The 26,137-nt window shown below is 38.3% G+C and overlaps 2 protein-coding genes across 2 annotated transcripts in view; one reads left to right on the top strand and one right to left on the bottom strand.

Moving 5' to 3' along the window:
• LOC123659852 (protein ELYS) overlaps nucleotides 1-20,667 on the top strand; it is a 40,926-nt gene extending 20,259 nt beyond the window's left edge. Inside the window, exons 20-39 of the mRNA XM_045595018.1 lie at nucleotides 46-128; nucleotides 487-611; nucleotides 760-979; nucleotides 2,073-2,131; nucleotides 3,526-3,664; nucleotides 4,410-4,507; nucleotides 5,792-6,097; nucleotides 6,850-6,918; nucleotides 7,245-7,340; nucleotides 7,769-7,891; nucleotides 8,330-8,398; nucleotides 8,729-9,656; nucleotides 9,927-10,470; nucleotides 11,082-11,877; nucleotides 12,279-12,454; nucleotides 14,111-14,173; nucleotides 15,139-15,219; nucleotides 19,835-19,950; nucleotides 20,313-20,410; nucleotides 20,521-20,667. Of these exons, the coding sequence (XP_045450974.1) occupies nucleotides 46-128; nucleotides 487-611; nucleotides 760-979; nucleotides 2,073-2,131; nucleotides 3,526-3,664; nucleotides 4,410-4,507; nucleotides 5,792-6,097; nucleotides 6,850-6,918; nucleotides 7,245-7,340; nucleotides 7,769-7,891; nucleotides 8,330-8,398; nucleotides 8,729-9,656; nucleotides 9,927-10,470; nucleotides 11,082-11,877; nucleotides 12,279-12,454; nucleotides 14,111-14,173; nucleotides 15,139-15,219; nucleotides 19,835-19,950; nucleotides 20,313-20,410; nucleotides 20,521-20,548 (4,217 nt within the window). The 3' untranslated portion in view covers nucleotides 20,549-20,667. The remainder of the gene's footprint in view (nucleotides 1-45; nucleotides 129-486; nucleotides 612-759; nucleotides 980-2,072; nucleotides 2,132-3,525; nucleotides 3,665-4,409; nucleotides 4,508-5,791; nucleotides 6,098-6,849; nucleotides 6,919-7,244; nucleotides 7,341-7,768; nucleotides 7,892-8,329; nucleotides 8,399-8,728; nucleotides 9,657-9,926; nucleotides 10,471-11,081; nucleotides 11,878-12,278; nucleotides 12,455-14,110; nucleotides 14,174-15,138; nucleotides 15,220-19,834; nucleotides 19,951-20,312; nucleotides 20,411-20,520) is intronic.
• On the bottom strand, nucleotides 20,660-26,129 carry LOC123659851. Its single transcript, XM_045595017.1, has 3 exons — nucleotides 24,216-26,129; nucleotides 23,513-23,678; nucleotides 20,660-22,568 (listed from the first exon to the last, which is right to left on the bottom strand). The coding sequence occupies exons 1-3, from the start codon at nucleotides 26,127-26,129 to the stop codon at nucleotides 21,163-21,165; spliced, it is 3,486 nt and encodes a 1,161-aa protein (XP_045450973.1). The 3' UTR covers nucleotides 20,660-21,162.
• Nucleotides 26,130-26,137: the final 8 nt, after the last annotated feature.

Below are 26,137 nucleotides of genomic sequence, written 5' to 3'. Positions count from 1 at the left end.
TCTTTTTATTAAATACTAATAAAAATACTCTTTTTTGCCTTACAGTCATAAAAGCGAAACCGATGTCCTTCTATGTACAAGCAAATTCTCCTAAGAATACTTTTACTTACAAATCAACTTTTATCCAGGTAAATAACAGTATTGCATATGTTTTTATAAGAAATAAATACTTCTCCTAGTACGTAATTAATGTGTCATTTCTAACACAAATTAAGCAGATAAGTATTATTTTTACAATATTTTTAGTAATATTCTAATATTAATATTCAAATGACAATAATATGATTATATGTTTCAATATATCTTTTAAAAAAACGTATACTAAGTATACAAAAGGAAGTTTTTTTTTTAATTTATTTATAGTTAATTAACTAGTCTGAAACTGCTGGATAAATTTTAAAAATTTGTTAATCTTCGGAAAGCTATTTCACTTAGAAGCAACACTCAAGATAAAGAATGTCTTATCATTATTCATTATATTTTTAGGATACGATTGAAAATGCTAGTGAAACTTGGATCAACAAGCCGAAAATAAAAAGAGGTATCAAACGCGCGTTGAACATTGAAGAAACACCGTTTATTTGTACTCCCAAATTATATAAAACCAAAAGGTAATTTGATGAAACATTCCTTTATGTTATTTTTTTATTTGACATAAAATTTGCGTAAAAGTTTATTATTATAAAGCAATAAAATTAGTATTGGAGTGTCCATAATAATGTCTGTTTTACTGATTTGAATGAATGAATAAAATTTCAGCATTCTAAACTCCGAAGAAAAAGGCAGTGAGGCGACGCCGTCCAAGCGAGCCAAACTCGACTTTACCGGAACTCCAAAAACGCCTAAAGCCTCCTGTACTCTTAAAGTAAGCGAAGCTCTCTGCGAGGAAATGGCAAGTTTACTGGACATGCCGGAATTTGAGAGTCCTCATAAAGATTACGAAAGAAGTGGGGCAGAAACACCGCACAGTATTTTGAAGGTATTTTTTTTTTCTTTTTTTTATATCACTAGTTCGGCAAACAAGCGTACGGCTCACCTGATGGTAAGAGATTACCGTAGCTTAAGACACCTGCAACACCAGAAGCATCGCAAGCGCGTTGCCGACCCAATCCCCAATCCCCCCAGGAGCTCTGGTCACGTTACTCACCAACAGGAACACAATACTGCTTGAAAACAGTATTATTTTGCTGTGATCTTCTGTAAGGTCCAGGTACTTACTACCCCAGTCGGGCTGCTCCATATTTTGAGCAGGAAATTCCTGCTGTGCCCTACCTTAGTTAAATTAATTTATTTAACTGATACTGTTAATTGTTTGATTATTCGCATAAAATTACATTTATCTAGTGCAGTGGTTTTTTATCAGTGGTCCGTGGACGCACACGTATTGGTCCCGTATTACATAAGTCACTAGTTAAAAATTAATTTATAACTAAATACGAAATTTGTATAATGTCGTAACTTCTTGTCTCGAGATCAATAAATTTCGTTTTAAAAGCTACCCTTTTAACTGAGGTAGGGCACAGCAGGAATTTCCTGCTCAAAATATGGAGCAGCCCGACTGGGGTAGTACCTCGACCTTACAGAAGACCACAGCTAAATAATACTGTTTTCAAGTAGTATTGTGTTCCTGTTGGTGAGTAAGGTGACCAGAGCTCCTGGGGGGATTGGGGATTGGGTCGGCAACGAGCTTGTGATGCTTCTGGTGTTGCAGACGTCTATAAGCTACGGTAATCGCTTACCATCAGGTGAGCCGTACGCTTGTTTGCCGACCTAGTGACATAAAAAAAAACACGAATTCGAGTGTAACTTGTGGGACCTTTACGCTCTCGTAATGTTTTCACGCTTAATACTTTACAATACAATACAATACAAATATACTTTATTGTACAACCAAAAACAATACAAGTAACATAAAAGAAAAAGAAACAAGCGAGAAATAATAATAATAACAAAAAAAAGGAATGTACAAAAGGCGGTCTTATCGCTAAAGAGCGATCTACTTTATATAATAGCGAATGCTTTGAAAAGAAAGTTGGCAAGTATACGTGTTGAGTGTGTGTACGACTGTCCAGGGCCGGCGCGCGGCGAGCGAGGCGGACAGCGGGGACGAGGCGGGCGCGCGCGCCGACAAGTGAGGCTAACTACAGTTAGACATTGTAGCTGATCTAGTGCAAACTGTGAATGAAGAAAATTATTTATATTCACTATCAGATTATTAACTATCAGATCCGGCTCGAAGGGCCAATGTTGGGTGCCTGAGCCTTTTTTGTTGAATATTGATGACCGCATCCCATTGTCATTATCATCATTACAGTCTATACAGTCCACTGCTGGACATAGGCCTCCACAAGTTTACGCCAAAAATAGCGTGAACTTATGTGTTGCCCATAGTCACCACGCTGGGCAGGCGGGTTGGTGACCGCAGTACTGGCTTTGTCGCACCAAAGACGCTGCTGCCCGTCTTCGGCTTGTGTATTTCAAAGCCAGCAGTTGGATGGTTATCCCGCCATCGGTCGGATTTTTAAGTTCCAAGGTGGTAGTGGAACTGTGTTATCCCTTAGCCTCTTACGACACCCACGGGAAGAGATGGGGTGGCTATATTCTTTAGTACCGTAGCCACACAGTACATTATTTTGTCATCACTGATATAAGAAATACAACCGCTCTGGTCTAGTGGTCGCCTAAAGTACCGCCGGTTTGCGGGTTCGAGTCCCGCAAGGAATGGATGTTTATATTGGTGCAAATATTTCTTTCTGGTTTCGATATCTGTTCTTGTGGGTCGCCCCATCGTATCTCGGAGAGCACGTTTAGCCATCGGTCTCGACTGTCATCATAAATACCTGATAGCGATGATTACTCATAGTAGGGAACACATCCGCCAACCGGCAGAGGAGCAGCGTAGTGGTTTAAGCTCCAATCCTTCTTCTAGGTGGAGAAAGAGGCCTATTACCAACAGTGGAATGTTGCAGGCCGATTACGATATCAAAAATATCCTATTTTAGGACAGTTAAATACCGCATGGGTGCGTTACTGTCTATATAAGTAGAGTCGTCATAATCAGACAGACATTTGTATCGACCATATAGATGTTAGTCGTGGTCTGGGCGCTATGTTTGTGTACTGTGTGGGTTTCCGGACCCCCAACACAGGAGAAAATCCTACTGGGGGATCCATTGAGTGTGAAACGTTTATTTATTATTATTATTAACTATCACGTGTCACGCATTCACTAGCTTACTCCCCGAGTCAAGCGGGCGTAAAGAAGTTTTACTTTAAAAATTATCTTAATATATATATATATATAAATTACTTCACGTTGCTTCCGCAATGGATTCCTGAACTACTTAACCGATTGTAATCAAAATTGCACAACGTGTGCAGTTTTTTATTTTGAAATGTGTAATTATTATATTTAAGAAAAGAAAATAAGGCGGTACGAAGTTCACCAGGTCAGCTAGTTGGATATAAATTTTCTGTTCCACAATATAGTACTAAGATTAGTTACAAAATAATCATTATTTCCAGGCTCCTAAGGTTTACAATCTCGACCGCGTCAGACGGTGGCTCCACGCCCTCGCCAGTGCCGGTGCCTGTCATTGTGAAGAATTCGAAAGAGTCGCCCGAGAAACAAACGGACTATGATAGTGACAAACGGTCACATAATGTAAGAATTGACTGTCCTATAAGTATTTGAAATGTTATATGAGTGTAAATCTCCATGTATACGTTAGTAATAACTGCGTAATATGCATATTATTTCACAAATATAAATATATGGAAGATGAGTGGGTTCAGTAGCGCTTGTCGGTTTGAAAAGAGTAATGGTTAAGATCCATACCGATTTTTATCGACAGAATCTACTTTATTGATAGTATCATCGAATTAATTATTATAATTAATTGTAAAATGATGATTAAATTCTTCGTAAATTGAAGATTCGATGTTTTTGAAATATATTGGAACAAAGAAATTTTAGATTTATGTATACACTATAACTACGAATTTCATTGCAATTAAAATAGCATCTTTGCAAATAAATAACCTAGATCATGGAATAACAGCATACGGCCCATACGCTTCAGCCTGTAATATCCCACTACTGGGCATAGGCCTCTTTCCCCATGGAGGAGACGGATCAGAGCTTAATCCACCACGCTGCTCCAATGCGGGTTGGCGGATATATTCCCTACTATGAGTAACGATCGCTATCAGGTGTACATGATAACAACCGGGACCGACGGCTTAACGTGCTCTCTGAGGCACGATGTACGGTCCATAATCTAGTTTAAACCACGGCCAACAGCTAGCCTCAAATGACACCTGATTTTAATTATATGCGGGTATACAGGTCGTTGACGTCATATTATCTAATTTTTATATAAATACTTATAAAAAATTAAATATTGCAGTCTGACCCTCATCCTATGGAATCACCGCCGAAAAAATTCGCCGCTGAAGACAAAGAGCCGCAACGTAGAAAGTTATATAAAGATAACGTTAGAGCAAGGTAATAGATTTATGTTTTGTACTTTATATACAACTAGCGATCTATCGCGATTTCGCCCGCGAAGGTCTAGATTTTAAAAGCTAACAATGTACAAACAAATTTCAAGGATAATATTAAATAATAAAATTTTAATTAAAATAAGTATTTATATAAATATTACGACTATGATATTACTTTAATGGGCTTGTTACAATATTTTTAAATATATGTGACTTATGAAAAAAATTATAATAATAAATATAAATCTAATATACAAAATTCTCGTGTCGCGGTTTTTGTAGTTAAACTCCTCCGAAACGGCTAAACCGATTCTCATGAAATTTTGTGTGCATATTGGTTAGGTCTGAGAATCGAACACATCTATTTTTCATCCCCCTAAATGTTAAGGGTAGTCCACCCCTATGTTTTTTAATTTTTAGATATTTTTTTTTAATTATTTTTTTTATGATTTGGCATTAATAATATTAAATTGTTTCCCTTCCACCATCAACCACTATTTTTTAATAGCGCTTAGTGGCAATACAAAGTTTGCCGGGTTAGCTAGTAAATAAATAAACGCCTCACTCTCAACGGCCCCCAGCATTTATTCCTCCTACTTCCCCCGACACAGGAGACATACCGATCCGGAAATACGCACACAATACACAAGCACAAACGTCCAGACAACTGTCGTGAACGCGGATCGAACCCGCGACCGCCAGCGCAACAGCCAGTGTTGTGAACGCGTCACGCGTCTTAAAAAATGTGTTAAAGTGTTAACGACCAAAAGGTCCATTATATTATGTTATCAAAACTAATAAAATCTGCAGACAGTATAGAAACTTTTAGGTTCGCCTTCTAAAATCTAGGAATTACTGGCGAAAAAACATAGGAATTAACAAACATAACTTTGAGACTTTGTTTATTATTGCATCGCATAAAATCCTTAAAATAAATGTTTCAATATTCAACTATTCATAGCTTCATTTTTGTAAAACCAGTTATACTGACTAAACAAATCATTAACGCTAATTACAGACAGCTTACAGAAGATCATAGTTAAATAACATTCCTCTCAAGTAGTGTTGAGTTCTTATGGTGAGTGAGGTGACCAGAGCTCCTCACGGTAGGCTTGGCGACACGCATGCGATGCTTCTGTTGTTGCAGACCTCTGTAAGCTACAGTAATCGCTTAGCATCAGGTGAACCATACACTTGTTTGTCATCCTAGTAGGATATTGCAAATATTGGAGTCTTTTTTTATCTGCTACAAAAATTTACTGTTCATTTAAAACCTTTGTTTCAGGAAATCTCTATCGATTTCAGCAAACAGTAGTCTATCGGATGATCCGAACACATCAATAGAGAGCATTGCAGACATACCAATAACTCTAATAAATCCCCGTTACTCCGGAGAGAAGAGATATAATCGGGCATCGCCCATACATTCGATGCTGAAAGATGAAGATGACGACACAAAGTTAGAAGAGTCCGAGATAAAAGATAAAAAAATAGATATAGTTAAGGATATAGATAGTGCGGTGCCTCGAACTCCGACGAGCAGAAGGAGTATTAGGTCCGGTATGGGCGAAAGTACACCTTTGGCAAATAGGTGAGTTGTTATTCTAAGAGCCTGTTTCACCAGTTTTGGACAACGCTATTTGACGGATGACGATATCTAACAGATAAAAGCTTTTGATATTTTACTCATTTTCACTGTCGAATTTCACTGTATCTATGAGACGTTTCTATTTTCGTCAATATAAATCTAATACTTTTAGTTTATTAATTGTGATGAAACAGGGTCTAATGTCCTATTCTACCTCCCGGTAAAATCTAATCGTAACTTATTTGCAGGAAAACCTTTATCCGCAACTGGCCCTAAATAGTTATAATTTAAAATCTCACCCTTAACATCTACCAATAGAATAATTAAACGTGATTTAATAACAAATCGTATTATGTATCTTTGTATGATGTAATAATTTCTTAAGTATGATTGTTGTTTTTGCTGTGTGGACTTTTTGTAAGTTTTTTGAAAATATAGATATTTTTTTTATGTCCATTAACTGTGTAATCATTTTATGGAAAAAATAATCTTGTTCATTTTATTATAGTTTTGTAGTCAATAGCTATATGATATGAAAGACATGAGATACAAATGTGTAAACAGCGTATCTATTTTCACGATATTCTCCAGTATTACTAAATCTAATTTTAATGATATTCGCGCTTACGAGTATTTAATTGCATAATTATTTATTTTTCTTTCACTTGTAAAGAATAACATTCATCAAAGGAAATTATCACAATCGGTAAAAGTATTTTGGCCAAATAACTTATAAAATGTAATTTTTGTTTTAGAAGTCGCCCCACAACACCTGAGAGACAAGATACGCCTATTGTGAGTTTACGCGCTGAAAGAGTTACAAGGTAGAAAACATTGATAAGCTATTTATTTTAATTTCATTGACATCGAGATCGTGATGGCTTTTAAATTAATGTTTTATTTTAGTTTTTTTGATTTAGCTACATGAATTAGTATTAAAAGAGTGACGATTGAGTTTCTTGCTGGATCTTGTGAACGATTTACGATTAGGTGTTCATTAACTATTATTTATTATTATTAAACTAATATTTAAAAGTGTTTTAGAAGCAATCTGATAAAATATATTTTTTGAAGAATATTTTTAACGCGCAGCTAAACTGTATTCCTCCAAAAATATTAGTATAAACTTAAAATCATTTTGCTCTCTTAGAAGCCGATCCCGTACACCGGAGCTGAGTCCTCGGTCAGGTTTAGCAGCTATCCCTGAACAGCCTCAACATGAAGTTGAAAGTGAAACAAGACCAAGGTAATTTATTACATAATACTTAGTAACTTACATCCATATTTCTATTGAGGTAGGACACTGAAGGATATATCTTAGTCAAAATCTGGAGCAACCTGGCTGAGGAATAATGGTAAATGTTATTACATAGCTGTGATAAGTATTCTTCATGTAATTAGTATTCTAATTTCAAGCTGTTGTGCTTCTGTTGTGAGTAAAGTGACCAGGTCTCCTGGGCGGGTTGGGGATAGGATTGGGAACGTGCTTGCGAAGCCTCTGGTGTTGCAGGCGTCTATAGGTTACGGTAATCGCTTACCATCACGTGGGCCATACCCTTGTTAGCTGACCTTGTCGTATAGAAAAAAAAAATAATGATTATTATTTAACACAAAACAGACAAAGGACCTTTGTCTGTTTTGTGATTTTTATTCAAATTTTTATTTGCTTACTAGGACTAGATCACGTACCCCAGAAATACAGGCAAAAGTAAGAAAGGCGCTTTCCCAGTTAGAAGCCATCTCCGAGTACCCAAAACAGTCTGAATCTCCCGGATCACCTACCAGACGTAGCTTAAGGTAAATTTAAAATATACTTACATATACTAAATATTACTAGCTGGCCAGACTAACTTTGTCTTGTCTTACGAATTGACAAACACGTCGAGCTAATTAAGTGTTACATTTTCTGAAACTTTTCCAATTTTATATTATGACTCATAGACTTTAAGTAGGAATATAAATTATTGTATCGTGGTAGTTGTAGGTGACCTAAACGACTTATTACATACTTATCACCTGTTGCTCACTCTTTCATCCGCAGTAATTTGAGGAAAAAATATACTAAAATATAATTAAATATAAATAGCCTTCCACGGAAAATGAACTATCTAACAAAAATATAATTGTTCAATTCGAGTCAGTAGGTACTGAGATTAGCGCGTTCATACAAACAAACTCTTCAGCTTTATAATATTAATCAGCATAGATGATTATTTATTACGTTTTAAATCATAGGAGCCGATCTCGAACTCCAGAAGTCGAAGTAGCGGAGCAATCAGTTGTTACCAGTCCGCGTAGCTTAAGGTTTGTATTTGTGTATAAAAATTACAAAAATTTATTATAAATCTGAAGATTTGCTACACTGCAATAAGTTGAATAATTTGCCTTTTTTATAGACAGTCCAAATCAATAAGGGAAAATGGTAAAATTATAATTTTAGGCTTTTAGTCCTTTCCAATTTAAAAAATAAAAATTCGGTACCCAAACAGTTTATGTATTAATTAGTCATAAAGGATAACATTTAAATTAAATCGACTTATATTGTTGTATGTAAAGTATAATTATAGATACATCTATTCAAAAGTATGTCAAGATGTATTACGTACGAAATCAATATATATTTAATTTTTAAAGGAGCCGTTCTAAAACACCCGAGAAATTAATGTCGCCTAAAAAGGAACATTCCACTCGAAACAAACGATCTCTCTCACGAATGGTACTCGAAGCTAATGCGTACGCTAAAACAAGGCAATTAGTAGATAAAATTGATGCCGATCCAGTAGAAGATAAAACTGAAAGCACACCTATGAAAGCCTCTAAAGACGCAACCAGCTTAATGGACGTCACTTTCTCGCCCATAGTCAACAAGTCTGTCCTTCAAAGCTCCACAGAAAGCTTTCTATCCGTTACTACTGAAAGGATAACCAAAAGTCACGATGATGATTCCAGTGTACAACAGTTGCCCGCATTCACGACAATAAACGAAATATATACAGAAAAATCAGTGCTACACAGCTATCAGAGCAGCATCGCTGAAACTACCCAAGATGAGGCAAAAGATGAAACAGTACCACAGAGTGAATTGAAACCTTTACCGACCTTTACTACGATCAATGAAGATATCGGGAAATCAGTTCTACAAAGCTTTGAAAGCAGTGTCGGGGAAACTAGCTTACAAGATAATAACATACCAGATATAAAACTACCAACTGTATCATTTAAATTTAATGAGACCGATGTAGGAAAGTCTGTTTTGGCTAGTAACGATAATAGCGCTGCTGTCACAGACGATTCTACGAAAGATAAAAATTTAGGTGAATCTAGTTTAATGACAAGCGATAGTGAAATAGAAATCAAGGATACGTGGAAATCCCAAGTAGAAACGCAAGAAACTGAAAGCGTGATTCAGAAGGAGAAAGAGAGAATAGTTGAGATTGAGAGGGAAATAAATGAGATAGAAGGAGAAATGTCAGATGACTGTCGCGTTGAATCAGACTCCAGTGAAGCTTCCGAGGATTCTAGCGAGAGTGCTGAAGAGAGTGGTGAATCTTCGGAAGAAAATGTAAGTTAAAAAAAATATTTTTTATTAAAAAAAACCGCCAACCCGCAGTGGAACAGTGTGGTGTCCCCGACACTTCTACAAGGAGAAAAAGCCTATGACTGCTGGGCAGCAATAGCAGGGGCATTGCAGTCTGAAATAATAATAAGTAAACAAATACTATCATTGAGAAACTAATATCATACTAAAGTACATAAAATACTTTGAAGATATTGAAAAAACATTAAATTTTAACAGCAATAAATATTGACTATAATACGCTTTTTTTTCTAGGATTCGAGTTCTGGTGATGAAGATGAAAATGAGGTAATTTCAATCGCTGATTCCGATGAATCATCAGACAGGAACAAACTAGAAATAGATGAGGAACCTCAAGTTGCAGAAGATAAAGAACAACAAATAGAAGAAATTACCGTGGAAGAAGTATCAGAACCTGCTGCCGTAACACAATCAGCTGAACAAAACCCAATACAAGGACAGGAGAAAAGTGATCCTCAAGAAATGGTTATAGAAACAGTAGCAGAAGATTCAAAGGAACAGTTAAATGAAGCTCGCAATATGTCGATACTGACTGACGACAATTCGATCGTTGAATCCGATCAGTCAGTCACTTTAAATTACTCGGATGATAACAAAACTGAGACTGAAGAACAGAAAGGACAAGAGGCAGAAGAAAATAAAATGGAAGAAGAAAAAGCAGAACATAAAATAGAAGAAAAAACACCAGAAAGTAAAGTGGAAGAAGAGACAGCAGAAAGTAAAATGGAAGAAGATACAGCAGGACATAAGGAGGATGTTGTCGAAGCTATGGAAACAGGTAAGGTTCAGAACTATCATACAGTAAACTATGCCTATTCAAAGTAAATAATTTTATTTTGGTTTTGTCAACAACAACCGCTTTGTTGTAGTGGTGCAAGTAGTCGCCTAAAACACCGACGGTTCGTGGGATCGATTCCCGCTCGGGATGGATCTTTGCATTTGTATAAATATTTCTTACAGATGTGGATGTCTGTCCTTGTGGGTTTCCTCACCGTGCCTCGGAAAGCACGTTAAGTCGTCGGTCCCGGTTGTTGTATATAAATACCTGATAGCGATCGCTACTCATAGTAGGGAACATATCTGCCAATCCGCAATGGAGATGTGTGGTGGATTAAGCTCCAATCCGTCTACTACATGGAGAAAGAGGCCTATGCCCAGCAGTTGGATATTACAGGCTGAATGCTTATGGTAGGTTTTGTCAAGTGACATAAACTTGAATAATTCAACCACTTTTTTGTTTCGGCATATTTGTGTGTTATAAAAAGGAACCTAAAAATTTATAGGCTTTTATTTTGGAAAAAAAGTAATGAGGACTTCATTTTCAATAAATTTGACACAATGACGCTTGCCTTCACTAAATAATTGTGTTAAAAAATTGTATGTTTTCAGATCAACCTGTTGAAACGATTGAAGAGGTAAAAGAACCACAGCCTCAAACTGAAATAGAAAATCGTTCTGCTATTTCTGAAGATAAAGAAACTGACACAGGCAATAAAGACGTTGTTGATACTAGCAGTATTCCAACTGAAGAAGTAGAAAAAGCGAAAGAACAAATTAAAGATACAGCTAAAGTACCATCACCACAGGAAACTATTCAAGATGAAAAAGAATCTAATCAAACTGAAAAAACAAAACCTGTTCGTTCTCGAAAACGTACAAAGTCCACAGCTTCAAATAAATCTGTTGATGAAATTGAAAAAGCACAGCCCCAAACTCCAGTAACGCGTAAAAGAACTCAATCTACATCTTCAAATAAGTCAGAAATAGAACAAAAAACACCAGAAAACGTAAACGTAGAAGTCACTACGCCATCTTCTAGAAGGAGATCTAAAACCCCCTCAACGGAAGTAAGAAAAATATTAACACGCCGCGCGTCTAAAGAACTTATGGAGAAAGGCGAAGACGATTCGCTTATTCTAGAAGATGTATTAACACCAAGACGACGGTCAACTCGTTCTAGAAGTAAGAAAGACGATGATAATATCAGTGTTGCTTCCGAATCTTCTGTGAAGTCTTCTAGGAGCAAAGTTAGTGAAGATGGCAGTGATGCCAAAGGTCCAGTAAGAAAAGGTCGTAAGTCAATAATACAGACGAAGCCGGATTTATCTGTGATACCAGAAGTAGCAACTGAGGAATCGAAAGGAGAAACTTCAGAGGATATCGTTAATGAATTAGGAACTAGAAGGTGAGATTAAAATTTTTGTAATTTTATTTTTTACCCAAAACAAAAGGAATATTAAAGTATTCTTAATTTAAATAGAAAATTTAGTTAAACATAAATATACAATGTATGATATGACGATGATCGATGATATTTCGACACTACTGCCAACTCCCATAGTGTGGTCACTGTGTTCACAGTTCACTCTAATCACGAAAATCTCATGAACTAAGAATTACCAACAACAAAAATAGTAAATGTTCTTTTTAAATATAAATCATTTTGATACGACTTTATTAATGCGTTTTAAATACTTATTTTAACTGATCAAGTGCTAGCCCTGATTTTTCCACCACATAGCAATTCACGTGCTGTCTTTTTATATATTGGTAATAAGTTTTATGAATAAATGAGACATCTTACAGGCTAACTCGTAACCAGAAGGCAGTATTAGAATCATGGTTAGAGCCACGCACGCCACGTCGTAGGCCTAGCACAGCCTCTCGATCTGAAATTGAAGATGATGACGACACTTCTAATAACTCCTACGATGTTCAATCTATTGATAGAATCAGTCTTTTGAGTAAGGCTGATTTTGAAGGTAACATATCTTAATACTAGTAACATAGTGTTATACATAATATAACAAAAAAAAAACATACATAATGCCGCCTTTTAGCACCATTATGCTTGCGTTAGAAAAGTTAATACCTTAATAGTGCGATAAGATTTTATATATATATACTCGTAATATTTTATATATATATACTCGTAATATTTTATACAAATAACTGAGGTTGGGCACGGCAATTTCCTGCTCAAATACGGAGCAGCCCGATTGGGGTAGTACCTCAACCGTATAGAACACCACAGCCAAATAATACTGCTTTCAAGCAGTGACGTGTTCCTGCTGGTGAGTACGGTGACCAGTGCACCTGGGGGGGAATTGGAGATAGGGTAGGCAACGCGCTTGCAATGCTTCTGGTGTTGCAGACGTCTATAAGCTACGGTAATCGCTTACCATCAGGTGAGCCGTACGCTTGTTTGCCAATCTAATTATATATAAAAAAATACTACTTTATGGCACTGTTCTCATATATCAGTGTGATATTTTGTCTAATCTTTAGATTAATTAAACATAATTATATTTCCAAAAAAAATAATATTTAAAGTTTTTAAAGCTCTAATTATTGTTATTAATCGTCGCATTTTTTAAATATGTAATCAAAATAATTAAATAAATATTTGCCATTTAAAAATCACAAACAGGATTACCAACACTATAGTGTCAACTTTGATAATAAGCAAAAATTATTTCATTAAATGTTACAAAGCTGTTATTAATTAGCATGATGAAAACCTTAATGTTTTAGTAATAATATGCATGATAACCCTGGTGGATATTTGTTTGAAGAAATTAAAAGTCTTCATAACTCTGCATAAGACTTAATAGAAAATACTTTTTTTAAGAAGTCGAAATAAGTATTTTGTAACTCTGAAAAAGTCAAATATTCTCAATAATTCAAAGTCCGAAATTTTCAGAGATATTTTCCACCAGGCAATGTTGTCCCTGTATCCTCTATGTCTTAATGTAAATACTCTTTCAATTAAACTGAAGCCATGAGAACTATTGGTCTGACATTTAAATAAATGAGATAGAGACATTTTTATTATTGCATTGATTTCTTTCAACCAGCACATTGAAAAAAAATTAGAATAACATTCTCTATATTTAAAAGTTGACATTTTTTGTTTTAGCAATTCAAGTTGTTTAACTTAAACGATTCTCGATCGACCAACTTCTTTACGATTCGTTTTTTTTTTTTTTTTTAGTACTCTATGTCAGAAAGTCTACATACTTTTTTAGGAATTTTAACCGTGATACTGCGACACAAAAAAGCGGATCAATAAACATTAACGCTAACTTTAGTAAAACCGAGTCATATTCTTAAGGAATATCCGAACAATATAGGAAAATTTAAAACAATAACTTCGTATTTCTATTAAAGGATAACTACATAAACCCCATTGCTTTATATGTATTTATGGTTATTCCTCAGCTTCTATTTGTCATAGCATGTTGTTTTATAGCCTACACACAGTCTGTCTAACACAAGTACACTTCTTCAAAAAATCTTTATATTGTAAATTTAGATTACTTAACAGTGTATAGACCATAGTTCTCATGGCCTGAACTGTGCTTGAATTTTAATATGTATAATATTCCTCGCTAATCCCTACACGCACGTAACACTAGGCTCGCCCGATCCCGACGAATTGAAAAACTTGCCAGACTCATCATTCGCTAATAAACCGCGTTGTAAGTATGAGCTTTTTTTGTATTATATGATTTATGATTTAAGTTGCATGGCTTATATATGAACCTACGAATTAATTTTAAGAAAGAGATCTATGTCGATAGGCTAAAAGAATGTAAATACCAGAAAAGCACATAAATTTTTTTAAACTTTTGTTTCCTCCATTTTAGCAGCGATATCAGACAAGCTGATCCGATTTTTCTGGGACTTACACTGAAGGAGCCCGTTGTGTAATCTATACATATAATTAAATGGTAGGAAAGTCAAAACTGTACATTAAATATTTTTTTAAAAGAATACTTGAGGTGTGATCTACAATCGATACTGAAGCCAAAAATATAGTTTTTAGAATTTTTGTGTTTGTCTGTATGTATGTCCGGGATAAACTCAAAAAGTACCGCACGGATTTACTTCAAATTTGTTACGAATATTATTAAGAAGTCGGGTCAATATATAGGCTACATATTATCATGCTATCACCTACCGGGAACGAGCAGTGAACCTTTATTTCCTCAACGCATTCTGTAACAACGTGTAATCTAACGACGCATATTCGAATGTTGTTGTTATTACGTTTATAACCATGCTATATAAGCTAGCTTCACACTATAAAAATCACGCAATATAAGTAACTAAACCGATAAACATAATTAAATGAATATAAGTAGACAAGACAATTTTAAAGCAGCGCCTATCTATGACATTTTTCTGTAGATATGAAATGTAAAGAAGAAACGGGTAAATGAATGTTATTTTAAAAGGTATAATCGTAGGTATTTTTGGTGCTGTATATATATATTCACGCAGACTACGTCGCGGGCAGCAGCTAGTATAAGTAATAATAAAAAGTACATTACAAAAGTAAAATTGAAAAAAGAATTTGGTAACTTTTATATAATATTACATTTAAAATTTAAAATTTTATTTAATTTGAGAGAGTTTACTGATGGAAAATTTTAATTTCCAGCACGCTTAGCAAGAGCCGCATCTGAGACAAAAACTGTAACGAAAGCGGCTAGAATCACCAGAAGGACTTCGGTTGATATTGGTAATTTCTTTAATATAGTAATTATATAATATAGTTATTATATATAATAATAAGAGAATGGGGAGTGTCGTGTGCATATCTTACAAGAAATATTAACGGCCGAACCCAATATTCAATCTAAAGATAGAGATAGGTAGTTATCATCGACTGCTAATAACTAGCTATCTATCCTTTGTAGTTGTCCCAATAATTCGCATAGGGGATTACTATCTCCAGTTAGCTGTAGATAGACCGGCTACCTGAGCTCTTCCTTACATTCCAGTATACGCAGCGTCACAGACGGCCTCAGTTATGTTACACAGATGTTTTGTAGTATTTAAATTTGTCATACAAATTTTATTCATATTAAAGCAATCTTGTTTTATAAAAATATGGACAAATTAATTTTTACACAGACTTTTTAATTTATAATAAATGATATTATTTTAATATGGAATGCATGGTAAATCTAGTAACGGAACGTTTTAACACGACACGAAAAGACGCTACGACGCCATTACGCTTTATTGAATCGTTGTTTCGTTTGAATTTGTATAATTTTAATATGTACGATTTTTATTTTTGTGTTACCCACAATTAGGAATTCTAAACATTTTTGAATATCATATCAAAAATTGACCGCTCCAGCGGGATTCGAACCCGCGTCTTCGACATACCGTGTCGACGCTCTAGCCAATTAAGCTATGGAACGATATACCCGCTAGAGCGAAACTTTTTGATATGATGATTTTTACTTTCGGTTTAAGCGAACCGTGGCGCCGTCTATAGTGAGTTCTTTACAGAGACTCGTAACTATTCAAAGTTTCATATTACAATGAAAATCTTTGACAGGAGACGACACCATGCTATTTTTAATATGTACGATTTTTATTTTTGTGTTACCCACAATTAGGAATTCTAAACATTTTTGAATATCATATCAAAAATTGACCGCTCCAGCGGGATTCGAACCCGCGTCTTCGACATACCGTGTCGACGCTCTAGCCAATTAAGCTATGGAACGATATACCCGCTAGAGCGAAACTTTTTGATATGATGATTTTTACTTTCGGTTTAAGCGAACCGTGGCGCCGTCTATAGTGAGTTCTTTACAGAGACTCGTAACTATTCAAAGTTTCATATTACAATGAAAATCTTTGACAGGAGACGACACCATGCTATTTTTAATATGTACGATTTTTATTTTTGTGTTACCCACAATTAGGAATTCTAAACATTTTTGAATATCATATCAAAAATTGACCGCTCCAGCGGGATTCGAACCCGCGTCTTCGACATACCGTGTCGACGCTCTAGCCAATTAAGCTATGGAACGATATACCCGCTAGAGCGAAACTTTTTGATATGATGATTTTTACTTTCGGTTTAAGCGAACCGTGGCGCCGTCTATAGTGAGTTCTTTACAGAGACTCGTAACTATTCAAAGTTTCATATTACAATGAAAATCTTTGACAGGAGACGACACCATGCTATTTTTAATATGTACGATTTTTATTTTTGTGTTACCCACAATTAGGAATTCTAAACATTTTTGAATATCATATCAAAAATTGACCGCTCCAGCGGGATTCGAACCCGCGTCTTCGACATACCGTGTCGACGCTCTAGCCAATTAAGCTATGGAACGATATACCCGCTAGAGCGAAACTTTTTGATATGATGATTTTTACTTTCGGTTTAAGCGAACCGTGGCGTGTGTTCGCTTAAACCGAAAGTAAAAATCATCATATCAAAAAGTTTCGCTCTAGCGGGTATATCGTTCCATAGCTTAATTGGCTAGAGCGTCGACACGGTATGTCGAAGACGCGGGTTCGAATCCCGCTGGAGCGGTCAATTTTTGATATGATATTCAAAAATGTTTAGAATTCCTAATTGTGGGTAACACAAAAATAAAAATCGTACATATTAAAAATAGCATGGTGTCGTCTCCTGTCAAAGATTTTCATTGTAATATGAAACTTTGAATAGTTACGAGTCTCTGTAAAGAACTCACTATAGACGGCGCCACGGTTCGCTTAAACCGAAAGTAAAAATCATCATATCAAAAAGTTTCGCTCTAGCGGGTATATCGTTCCATAGCTTAATTGGCTAGAGCGTCGACACGGTATGTCGAAGACGCGGGTTCGAATCCCGCTGGAGCGGTCAATTTTTGATATGATATTCAAAAATGTTTAGAATTCCTAATTGTGGGTAACACAAAAATAAAAATCGTACATATTAAAAATAGCATGGTGTCGTCTCCTGTCAAAGATTTTCATTGTAATATGAAACTTTGAATAGTTACGAGTCTCTGTAAAGAACTCACTATAGACGGCGCCACGGTTCGCTTAAACCGAAAGTAAAAATCATCATATCAAAAAGTTTCGCTCTAGCGGGTATATCGTTCCATAGCTTAATTGGCTAGAGCGTCGACACGGTATGTCGAAGACGCGGGTTCGAATCCCGCTGGAGCGGTCAATTTTTGATATGATATTCAAAAATGTTTAGAATTCCTAATTGTGGGTAACACAAAAATAAAAATCGTACATATTAAAAATAGCATGGTGTCGTCTCCTGTCAAAGATTTTCATTGTAATATGAAACTTTGAATAGTTACGAGTCTCTGTAAAGAACTCACTATAGACGGCGCCACGGTTCGCTTAAACCGAAAGTAAAAATCATCATATCAAAAAGTTTCGCTCTAGCGGGTATATCGTTCCATAGCTTAATTGGCTAGAGCGTCGACACGGTATGTCGAAGACGCGGGTTCGAATCCCGCTGGAGCGGTCAATTTTTGATATGATATTCAAAAATGTTTAGAATTCCTAATTGTGGGTAACACAAAAATAAAAATCGTACATATTAAAAATAGCATGGTGTCGTCTCCTGTCAAAGATTTTCATTGTAATATGAAACTTTGAATAGTTACGAGTCTCTGTAAAGAACTCACTATAGACGGCGCCACGGTTCGCTTAAACCGAAAGTAAAAATCATCATATCAAAAAGTTTCGCTCTAGCGGGTATATCGTTCCATAGCTTAATTGGCTAGAGCGTCGACACGGTATGTCGAAGACGCGGGTTCGAATCCCGCTGGAGCGGTCAATTTTTGATATGATATTCAAAAAAAAAATTGTATAATTTTGTTACAAATCAAAATTCAAATTATACAAATCATTGCAAATTATAGGTACAATCATTCACCAAATTGTTTGTTTTATTCACAAGATGAGTAAAGTAAGTATTATTTCACAAGAAACATATTATTTTTATTCAATTAATTGTTGCAAAAGAGCAATATCACTTGAACTGCTACTTGAACTTGAGTCTGCCATTATTTTTCACTCGAAATTAATTTTATTTTAAACAAAGAAAATACTTTTTCAATTAATAAATCTTAGTTATCCCCCGAAAACTATAGATCGGATATTGTTGTTACTAAAGATAACCAACGTTACTGACAGATAGAACTCTATTATTATTGGGACGCTTACACTGTCATTTTCATACGAACTGTTATCTCTAGTAAGCTATCCTCCCTCTCTTCGATAGACAGCTTTGAAGGATAAGATTGCCTATCGTCGACAAGTTTATTGGGTCAGTAAAATGAATGATAGATAGATATTTCTGTCTCTAGTAGGACATAACCAGAGATAGATTGAATATTGGGTTCGGCCGTAAATCATTACCTCCCGCACCTAAGGCGCAACGATACTTCTTATCTTTTTCGAGCAAGTCTTACATTAATATGATGTAAATAATACTTAATTAGCTCTGTATAAACTTTGTTTTGGGGCTCCTTGACTAGATTTTTTTTTTTTAAGTATTCTATGTTTAGATGCAGATATATATTATAACTGTAAATGATATTTAACAAGAATATGTATTATATTGGAGTCCCTATTGTTCGGGTACCTCATAAAAACAATCAATAGATTAAGCATAGCTAAACTCCCGTACTTTATTTTACTGTAACATCCGTAATCGTCCCATTCTTGGACACAGAAAACAACTGAGCTATAAAAGAGAAGAGTTGGATTATATCCCAAATCCTTACTCCATAGTGGATTAGTGGATAGCTACTATATTAAAGTAAAATTTATCAGAATTTGTGACAAAATTATATATTATACATCACGGGGGAGGTCGGTTGAGCATCCTTAAAACAGATTATACTAATAATCCATATAGGATGTTGTCATTACACACACTACCATTTATTTGACACACGCATATCTACCCTATTGCTTATTATTATAGAAATACTAGCTGACTCGGCAAACGTTGTCTTGCCGGTAAACGTTATTTAAAAATAGGGTTTGGTGGTAGAAGGGCGAAAATTTAGGGTTGTATGTATTTTCAACGCCAAATCATAATAAAATAAAATATATATATAAATTATCTTAAAATTAAATAAAAAATAGGGGTGGACTACCCTTAACATTTAGGGGGATGAAAAATAGATGTTGTTCGATTCTCAGACCTACCTAATATGCACACAAATTTTAACGTTTAACTACAAACACCGCGACACGAGAATTGTATATAATAGATAGTATTGGCAACAGAACCTTAATAATGTTCGACCGTACAATTCAAATAAATAGCCCCCACCACTAGTTATAATGTTCTGTGGCAGCGGGCGCCACAAGTCCCCCGAGCGACAGTCCGCAGCGCGCGCGCCGCGCTTCGTTCGCTCGCGCGTGCGAAGCTCTTCACACGCCGAAGGGCCGCAGGACTTCTACGGACACTAGAGTGAGTCACATTTACAACGATACTTTATCCTTAGTAGCATAGGAACTGTCATTGATAAATAGAAGATAATATCTTTTCATTTAATTGACTCAGTATACTTAGGAGCCATCGATAATATCTTTTGATTAAAAAACACCATCGAAAACGTCAATACTTAAACATTTTTTTTAGAATTTCTTTACTCAGCTTTAACACTTGGTGCCACTATTTTTAGTGTTTTTGAGAGATACAAGTTAGATGGAGCTAAAGAAGGTTTACTTCAGTTGTGTGGTCTAAAACACGCTTCTTTTTATAATCATATTAATATATGCATTATATTAGGCCGTTTAATGTAAGTGTAATTATTATAAAATAAATTACAGAAAGATGAGACCACCAGCCAACAGAGTACTCCCGTAGAAACTCCCACTCGTAGGACAAAACAAGCGGACACCAGCGAGGTCAAAGAATCTGCCAGAAGGTGAGGTCAATATGTCTTTCTTTTATACGTTATTAAGAATTGGACACAGTTCGCCGTTATTGGCCTATTTATGATTAAAAATTAAATTCAAATTTTTTTATTGTTCGCAGGACGAGAAAAACTTCTGAAAAAAATTAGGAATCGAAGAAATAACGCGTTATTTATTTAGTTATTTATCTTTTTACTAATGTTTCAAGTTAATGTATCCTGGGGTTTTGCATTTACGTGAATTAATTAAAATACAAATCAAACTGTTATCGTTTTTTTTTATTCACAAACATTTTGTTATTAATATTATTATCTTCAATAAAATCTCAGTCAGTTCACCTGATCACAATTTGCTTCATTTTGCCAAAATGTAAGATTATTTGTTACTGTTATCAAATATAAGCATTTAAAAATCTCCACAAGTAACATAATGTTGCTTATTATATGAGATCACAGACGACGATTTTTTAGTTTAATTTTACTTATTTTTATTTTATCAATAAATAAACAAAAGCTTAACTACCAACATTTAAGCTTTTATTCATCACATAATTACATTAAAAAGCTATGAAATTAATAAATATTTAAATGCATTCTTATGGTTAGTAATGCTATTAAAATGAACATTTTATTTCATAGGTTTCGTGGTATTGTAAAATGTTTAATATTTTAAAATCAATAACTTACAATTTAATTTTTCAATGGTTTTTAAAGAACATCATAATTACTATAAAAACTATTAAAAGCGTAATTATTAGTAACGATTATCTTTTCTTATCTTGAATACTTTTAAGAGATCTGATGTGATGTAACGCCATAGCTTGCAACGGCAAACTATTTGATAAGTCAACTTCATCTAAATTAACATTCTTTAAAATTGTTTCATCAGACACTATATTTGGTGTATTTACAAGATTTTCACAAATTTGTCTGTCCTCTGCATTAAGAGTTGTTTTCTCAGTACAATCTACAACTTCTCTCTTTCTTCTAGGAATTATTTTTTGACCGCTTGCAATATTTTGCAGTATATCATCTTTAAAGTTCACAGCACCGTTGTTCTGAACTAAATTGTTATTAATATCAGCAATTTTATTTGAATTTACTTTTTCTTTCAAAGCTATGGGTAAAGGTACTCTTTGAATATTATTTTCTTGTTGATGGTTTGGTTTGGAATCAACTTTTTTCTGCAAATCTTCACCTTGTTTGTAAGATTGTGGTTCGTCTGGTAAATGTGAATGATCCTTTGATGGAGGATTATTTTGTTTGTCTGCTTTTCCATTAACCTTTAATTGACTGTTAACATTTAAGTTACTATTTAAATTTGATTGTACTCCATGTTGATTGTCAGTGTTATCTCTGTGTTGTATTTCTCTCTCTTTTATTTCCTCAGTATTTATTAAATTTTGTTGAACTTGATTTATTGTGTTTTCATTGCCATTTTTGACATTGGTGTCTTTATGTTTTTCTTCAAAAATTGCTTTTTCCTTTTCCTTCTTTTCTTTATTTAATTTTTTAATCACGTCTAAAGCTTCTTTGGCTTTTTTAGCAATTTCGTTAGCCGCATCGTGTTCATACTTGTTTATGTTGTCGCCTTGATTTACATCTTTTAAAACAGCCGGTGGATCTGTCACTCCACTCAAACTTTTTATTGCAACATCTGCGATTTTCTGAATACTTTCAACGGCTAATTTCTTCGCTTCGTTACTGACGACTTCTTTTTTATTTTTCTCTAGTTCTTTTTTAGTTTTCAAAATTTCATCTAAAATTTCTTTTTGTTCTTTGATCAATTCTTTCTGTTCTTCGCCGTGTTGTTTGATAGTTTCAATTAGTTGCTGTTGTTTCATCATGTCTATTTTTTCTTGGTTAGATTGTGGTTTCTCTTCGTTTGCTTTTTCTATTTTGCTCGGCTCTTTCTTGCTTACACCAATATCACCGTTGGCTATAATTTCATCCGCTAATTTCAATTTTTCATTTTTCGGGTGTGTTGACGATTTTAATGTATCTGCTGCATCTTTTTGGTCTTGTAATATTTCTTTTATTAATTTTTGGTTAACAATATTTGCGCTTGGGTTTTTTTCTATTGAATGAGATTCGGGTGGAACAGGATTGGGTGGTTGCACTTTAGAATCCTGGTCGTTGCTTAATTGAGGTTTCTCATTCCTTATCATTCCTAAATTGAAATAATTGAATTTGTAAACATCATTACAGCCTATACAGTCCACTGCTGGACATAGGCCTCCACAGTTCACGCCAAAAATAACGTGAAATCATGTGTTTTGCCCATAGTCACCACGCTGGGCAGGCGGGTTGGTGACCGCAGTACTGGCTTCGTCGCACCGAAGACGCTGCTGGCCGTCTTCGGCCTGTGCATTTCAAAGCCAGCAGTTGGATGGTTATCCCGCCGTCGGTCGGCTTTTTAGTTCCAAGGTGGTAGTGGAACTGTGTTATTCCTTAGTCGCCTCTTACGACACCCACGGGAAGAGAGGGGGTGGCTATATTCTTTAGTACCGTAGCCACACAGTACATTTACATTTATTATATTATTTATTTATTTACAGGAATTTGTAAACACAGTGAAATTATTATTTTAAGAAAATCTTAAAATCAGTTTCAATATTTTAGTCCCAAAAATATCTAGTCAAATGAACTTTCGAATAAGCATTTTATTCCTTTCTCAGAAGAATTTTAGGGATCATACTGGCCAAATTTTATGTATGAAAGTATAATGATGGCATATTTTTAACAACCGCTCTGGTGTAGTAGTTCGTATCGCTTTGAAGACTGAGGTTTGCGGGTTCGATTTCCGCTCAGGATAGATATTTATATTTATATAAATATTTTCCGGTTTGGATGTCTGTGTTTGTGGGTCTCCCGACCGTGCCTCGGAGAGCACGTCAATCCGTTAGTCCCGGTTGTTATTATAAATACCTGATAGCGATCGTTACTCACAGGAACATATCCACCAACCCCCATGCAGCATGGTGGGTTAGGCTCCAATCCTTCTCCTATATGGAGAAAGAAGCCTATGCCCAGCAGTGGGATGTACAGGCTGAATCGTATCTTTATATTTTTTTGTAACATCTTTTCATATAATAAATAGGTTTCTGTGCTCACCATCTGCTTCAGATTTTTCCATCTTCTCAAAGAAATCTTCCACAATCTTGTCAATACGTTCTTGAGTGATGTATCTCTCGTCGTACTTGTCTATAGAGGATTCAGCTGCTCTTAGATTTGCGTAGGTTCCCAATACTAATATTATTAGTCCGAGAACAACTATGCACTGAAATTAAAATGAAACCAGTTAGTTTTTGCGTACTCATCACTCTATTGACATTATAGGTATTATAACATTATTCATGGGTATGACGACTAATTATTGCATTAGACAATAATTGTTTTTATATAATTATTTACACCAACCCGCCTGCCTAGCGTGGAGACTATGGGCAAAACACATGAGTTCACGCTATTTTTGGCGTAAACTTGTGGAGGCCTATGACCAGTAGTGGACTGTAAAGGCTGTAATGGTGTAATGATATAATTATTGCGATAATGGTTAGCCAGCTATTAACTGACAAGGAGAGACCTCCCTCGTTATCAGCGCATTTCCTTATATTTATGTCACATTTAGAGCTTTAGTTAGAAACGAAAGTATTCGCGCGAATTTCGACCATTGTGCAAGCCATCATAATGAGGTGAGGCGCAGGAAGCTGACGGCGGGCAGCGCCACGCACACCAGCACGCCGGCCGTGGCGCCCGCCAGCCCCAGCGCCAGCTGCACGGTGGGCAGCAGCAGCGCCACCAGTACGACACCGACCTTGGCGAGCGCCCTCTCGGCGGTGTGCCCGCGCGTGAGGCGCAGGAAGCTGACGGCGGGCAGCGCCACGCACACCAGCACGCCGGCCGTGGCGCCCGCCAGCCCCAGCGCCAGCTGCACGGTGGGCAGCAGCAGCGCCACCAGTACGACACCGACCTTGGCGAGCGCCCTCTCGGCGGTGTGCCCGCGCGTGAGGCGCAGGAAGCTGACGGCGGGCAGCGCCACGCACACCAGCACGCCGGCCGTGGCGCCCGCCAGCCCCAGCGCCAGCTGCACGGTGGGCAGCAGCAGCGCCACCAGTACGACACCGACCTTGGCGAGCGCCCTCTCGGCGGTGTGCCCGCGCGTGAGGCGCAGGAAGCTGACGGCGGGCAGCGCCACGCACACCAGCACGCCGGCCGTGGCGCCCGCCAGCCCCAGCGCCAGCTGCACGGTGGGCAGCAGCAGCGCCACCAGTACGACACCGACCTTGGCGAGCGCCCTCTCGGCGGTGTGCCCGCGCGTGAGGCGCAGGAAGCTGACGGCGGGCAGCGCCACGCACACCAGCACGCCGGCCGTGGCGCCCGCCAGCCCCAGCGCCAGCTGCACGGTGGGCAGCAGCAGCGCCACCAGTACGACACCGACCTTGGCGAGCGCCCTCTCGGCGGTGTGCCCGCGCGTGAGGCGCAGGAAGCTGACGGCGGGCAGCGCCACGCACACCAGCACGCCGGCCGTGGCGCCCGCCAGCCCCAGCGCCAGCTGCACGGTGGGCAGCAGCAGCGCCACCAGTACGACACCGACCTTGGCGAGCGCCCTCTCGGCGGTGTGCCCGCGCGTGAGGCGCAGGAAGCTGACGGCGGGCAGCGCCACGCACACCAGCACGCCGGCCGTGGCGCCCGCCAGCCCCAGCGCCAGCTGCACGGTGGGCAGCAGCAGCGCCACCAGTACGACACCGACCTTGGCGAGCGCCCTCTCGGCGGTGTGCCCGCGCGTGAGGCGCAGGAAGCTGACGGCGGGCAGCGCCACGCACACCAGCACGCCGGCCGTGGCGCCCGCCAGCCCCAGCGCCAGCTGCACGGTGGGCAGCAGCAGCGCCACCAGTACGACACCGACCTTGGCGAGCGCCCTCTCGGCGGTGTGCCCGCGCGTGAGGCGCAGGAAGCTGACGGCGGGCAGCGCCACGCACACCAGCACGCCGGCCGTGGCGCCCGCCAGCCCCAGCGCCAGCTGCACGGTGGGCAGCAGCAGCGCCACCAGTACGACACCGACCTTGGCGAGCGCCCTCTCGGCGGTGTGCCCGCGCGTGAGGCGCAGGAAGCTGACGGCGGGCAGCGCCACGCACACCAGCACGCCGGCCGTGGCGCCCGCCAGCCCCAGCGCCAGCTGCACGGTGGGCAGCAGCAGCGCCACCAGTACGACACCGACCTTGGCGAGCGCCCTCTCGGCGGTGTGCCCGCGCGTGAGGCGCAGGAAGCTGACGGCGGGCAGCGCCACGCACACCAGCACGCCGGCCGTGGCGCCCGCCAGCCCCAGCGCCAGCTGCACGGTGGGCAGCAGCAGCGCCACCAGTACGACACCGACCTTGGCGAGCGCCCTCTCGGCGGTGTGCCCGCGCGTGAGGCGCAGGAAGCTGACGGCGGGCAGCGCCACGCACACCAGCACGCCGGCCGTGGCGCCCGCCAGCCCCAGCGCCAGCTGCACGGTGGGCAGCAGCAGCGCCACCAGTACGACACCGACCTTGGCGAGCGCCCTCTCGGCGGTGTGCCCGCGCGTGAGGCGCAGGAAGCTGACGGCGGGCAGCGCCACGCACACCAGCACGCCGGCCGTGGCGCCCGCCAGCCCCAGCGCCAGCTCCACGGTGGGCAGCAGCAGCGACACCAGCAGCGACGCCAGCACGATGCCGAAGGTGAGCGCGCGGAAAGCGCGCGTCGGCATCGCAGACG

The sequence above is a fragment of the Melitaea cinxia genome, chromosome 14 (assembly GCF_905220565.1).
Source record: "Melitaea cinxia chromosome 14, ilMelCinx1.1, whole genome shotgun sequence".
NCBI classification, from domain to species: Eukaryota; Metazoa; Arthropoda; class Insecta; order Lepidoptera; family Nymphalidae; genus Melitaea; species Melitaea cinxia.
The sequence above is the reverse complement of the archived record's forward strand: the minus strand, read 5'-3'. Positions and strand labels throughout refer to the sequence as shown.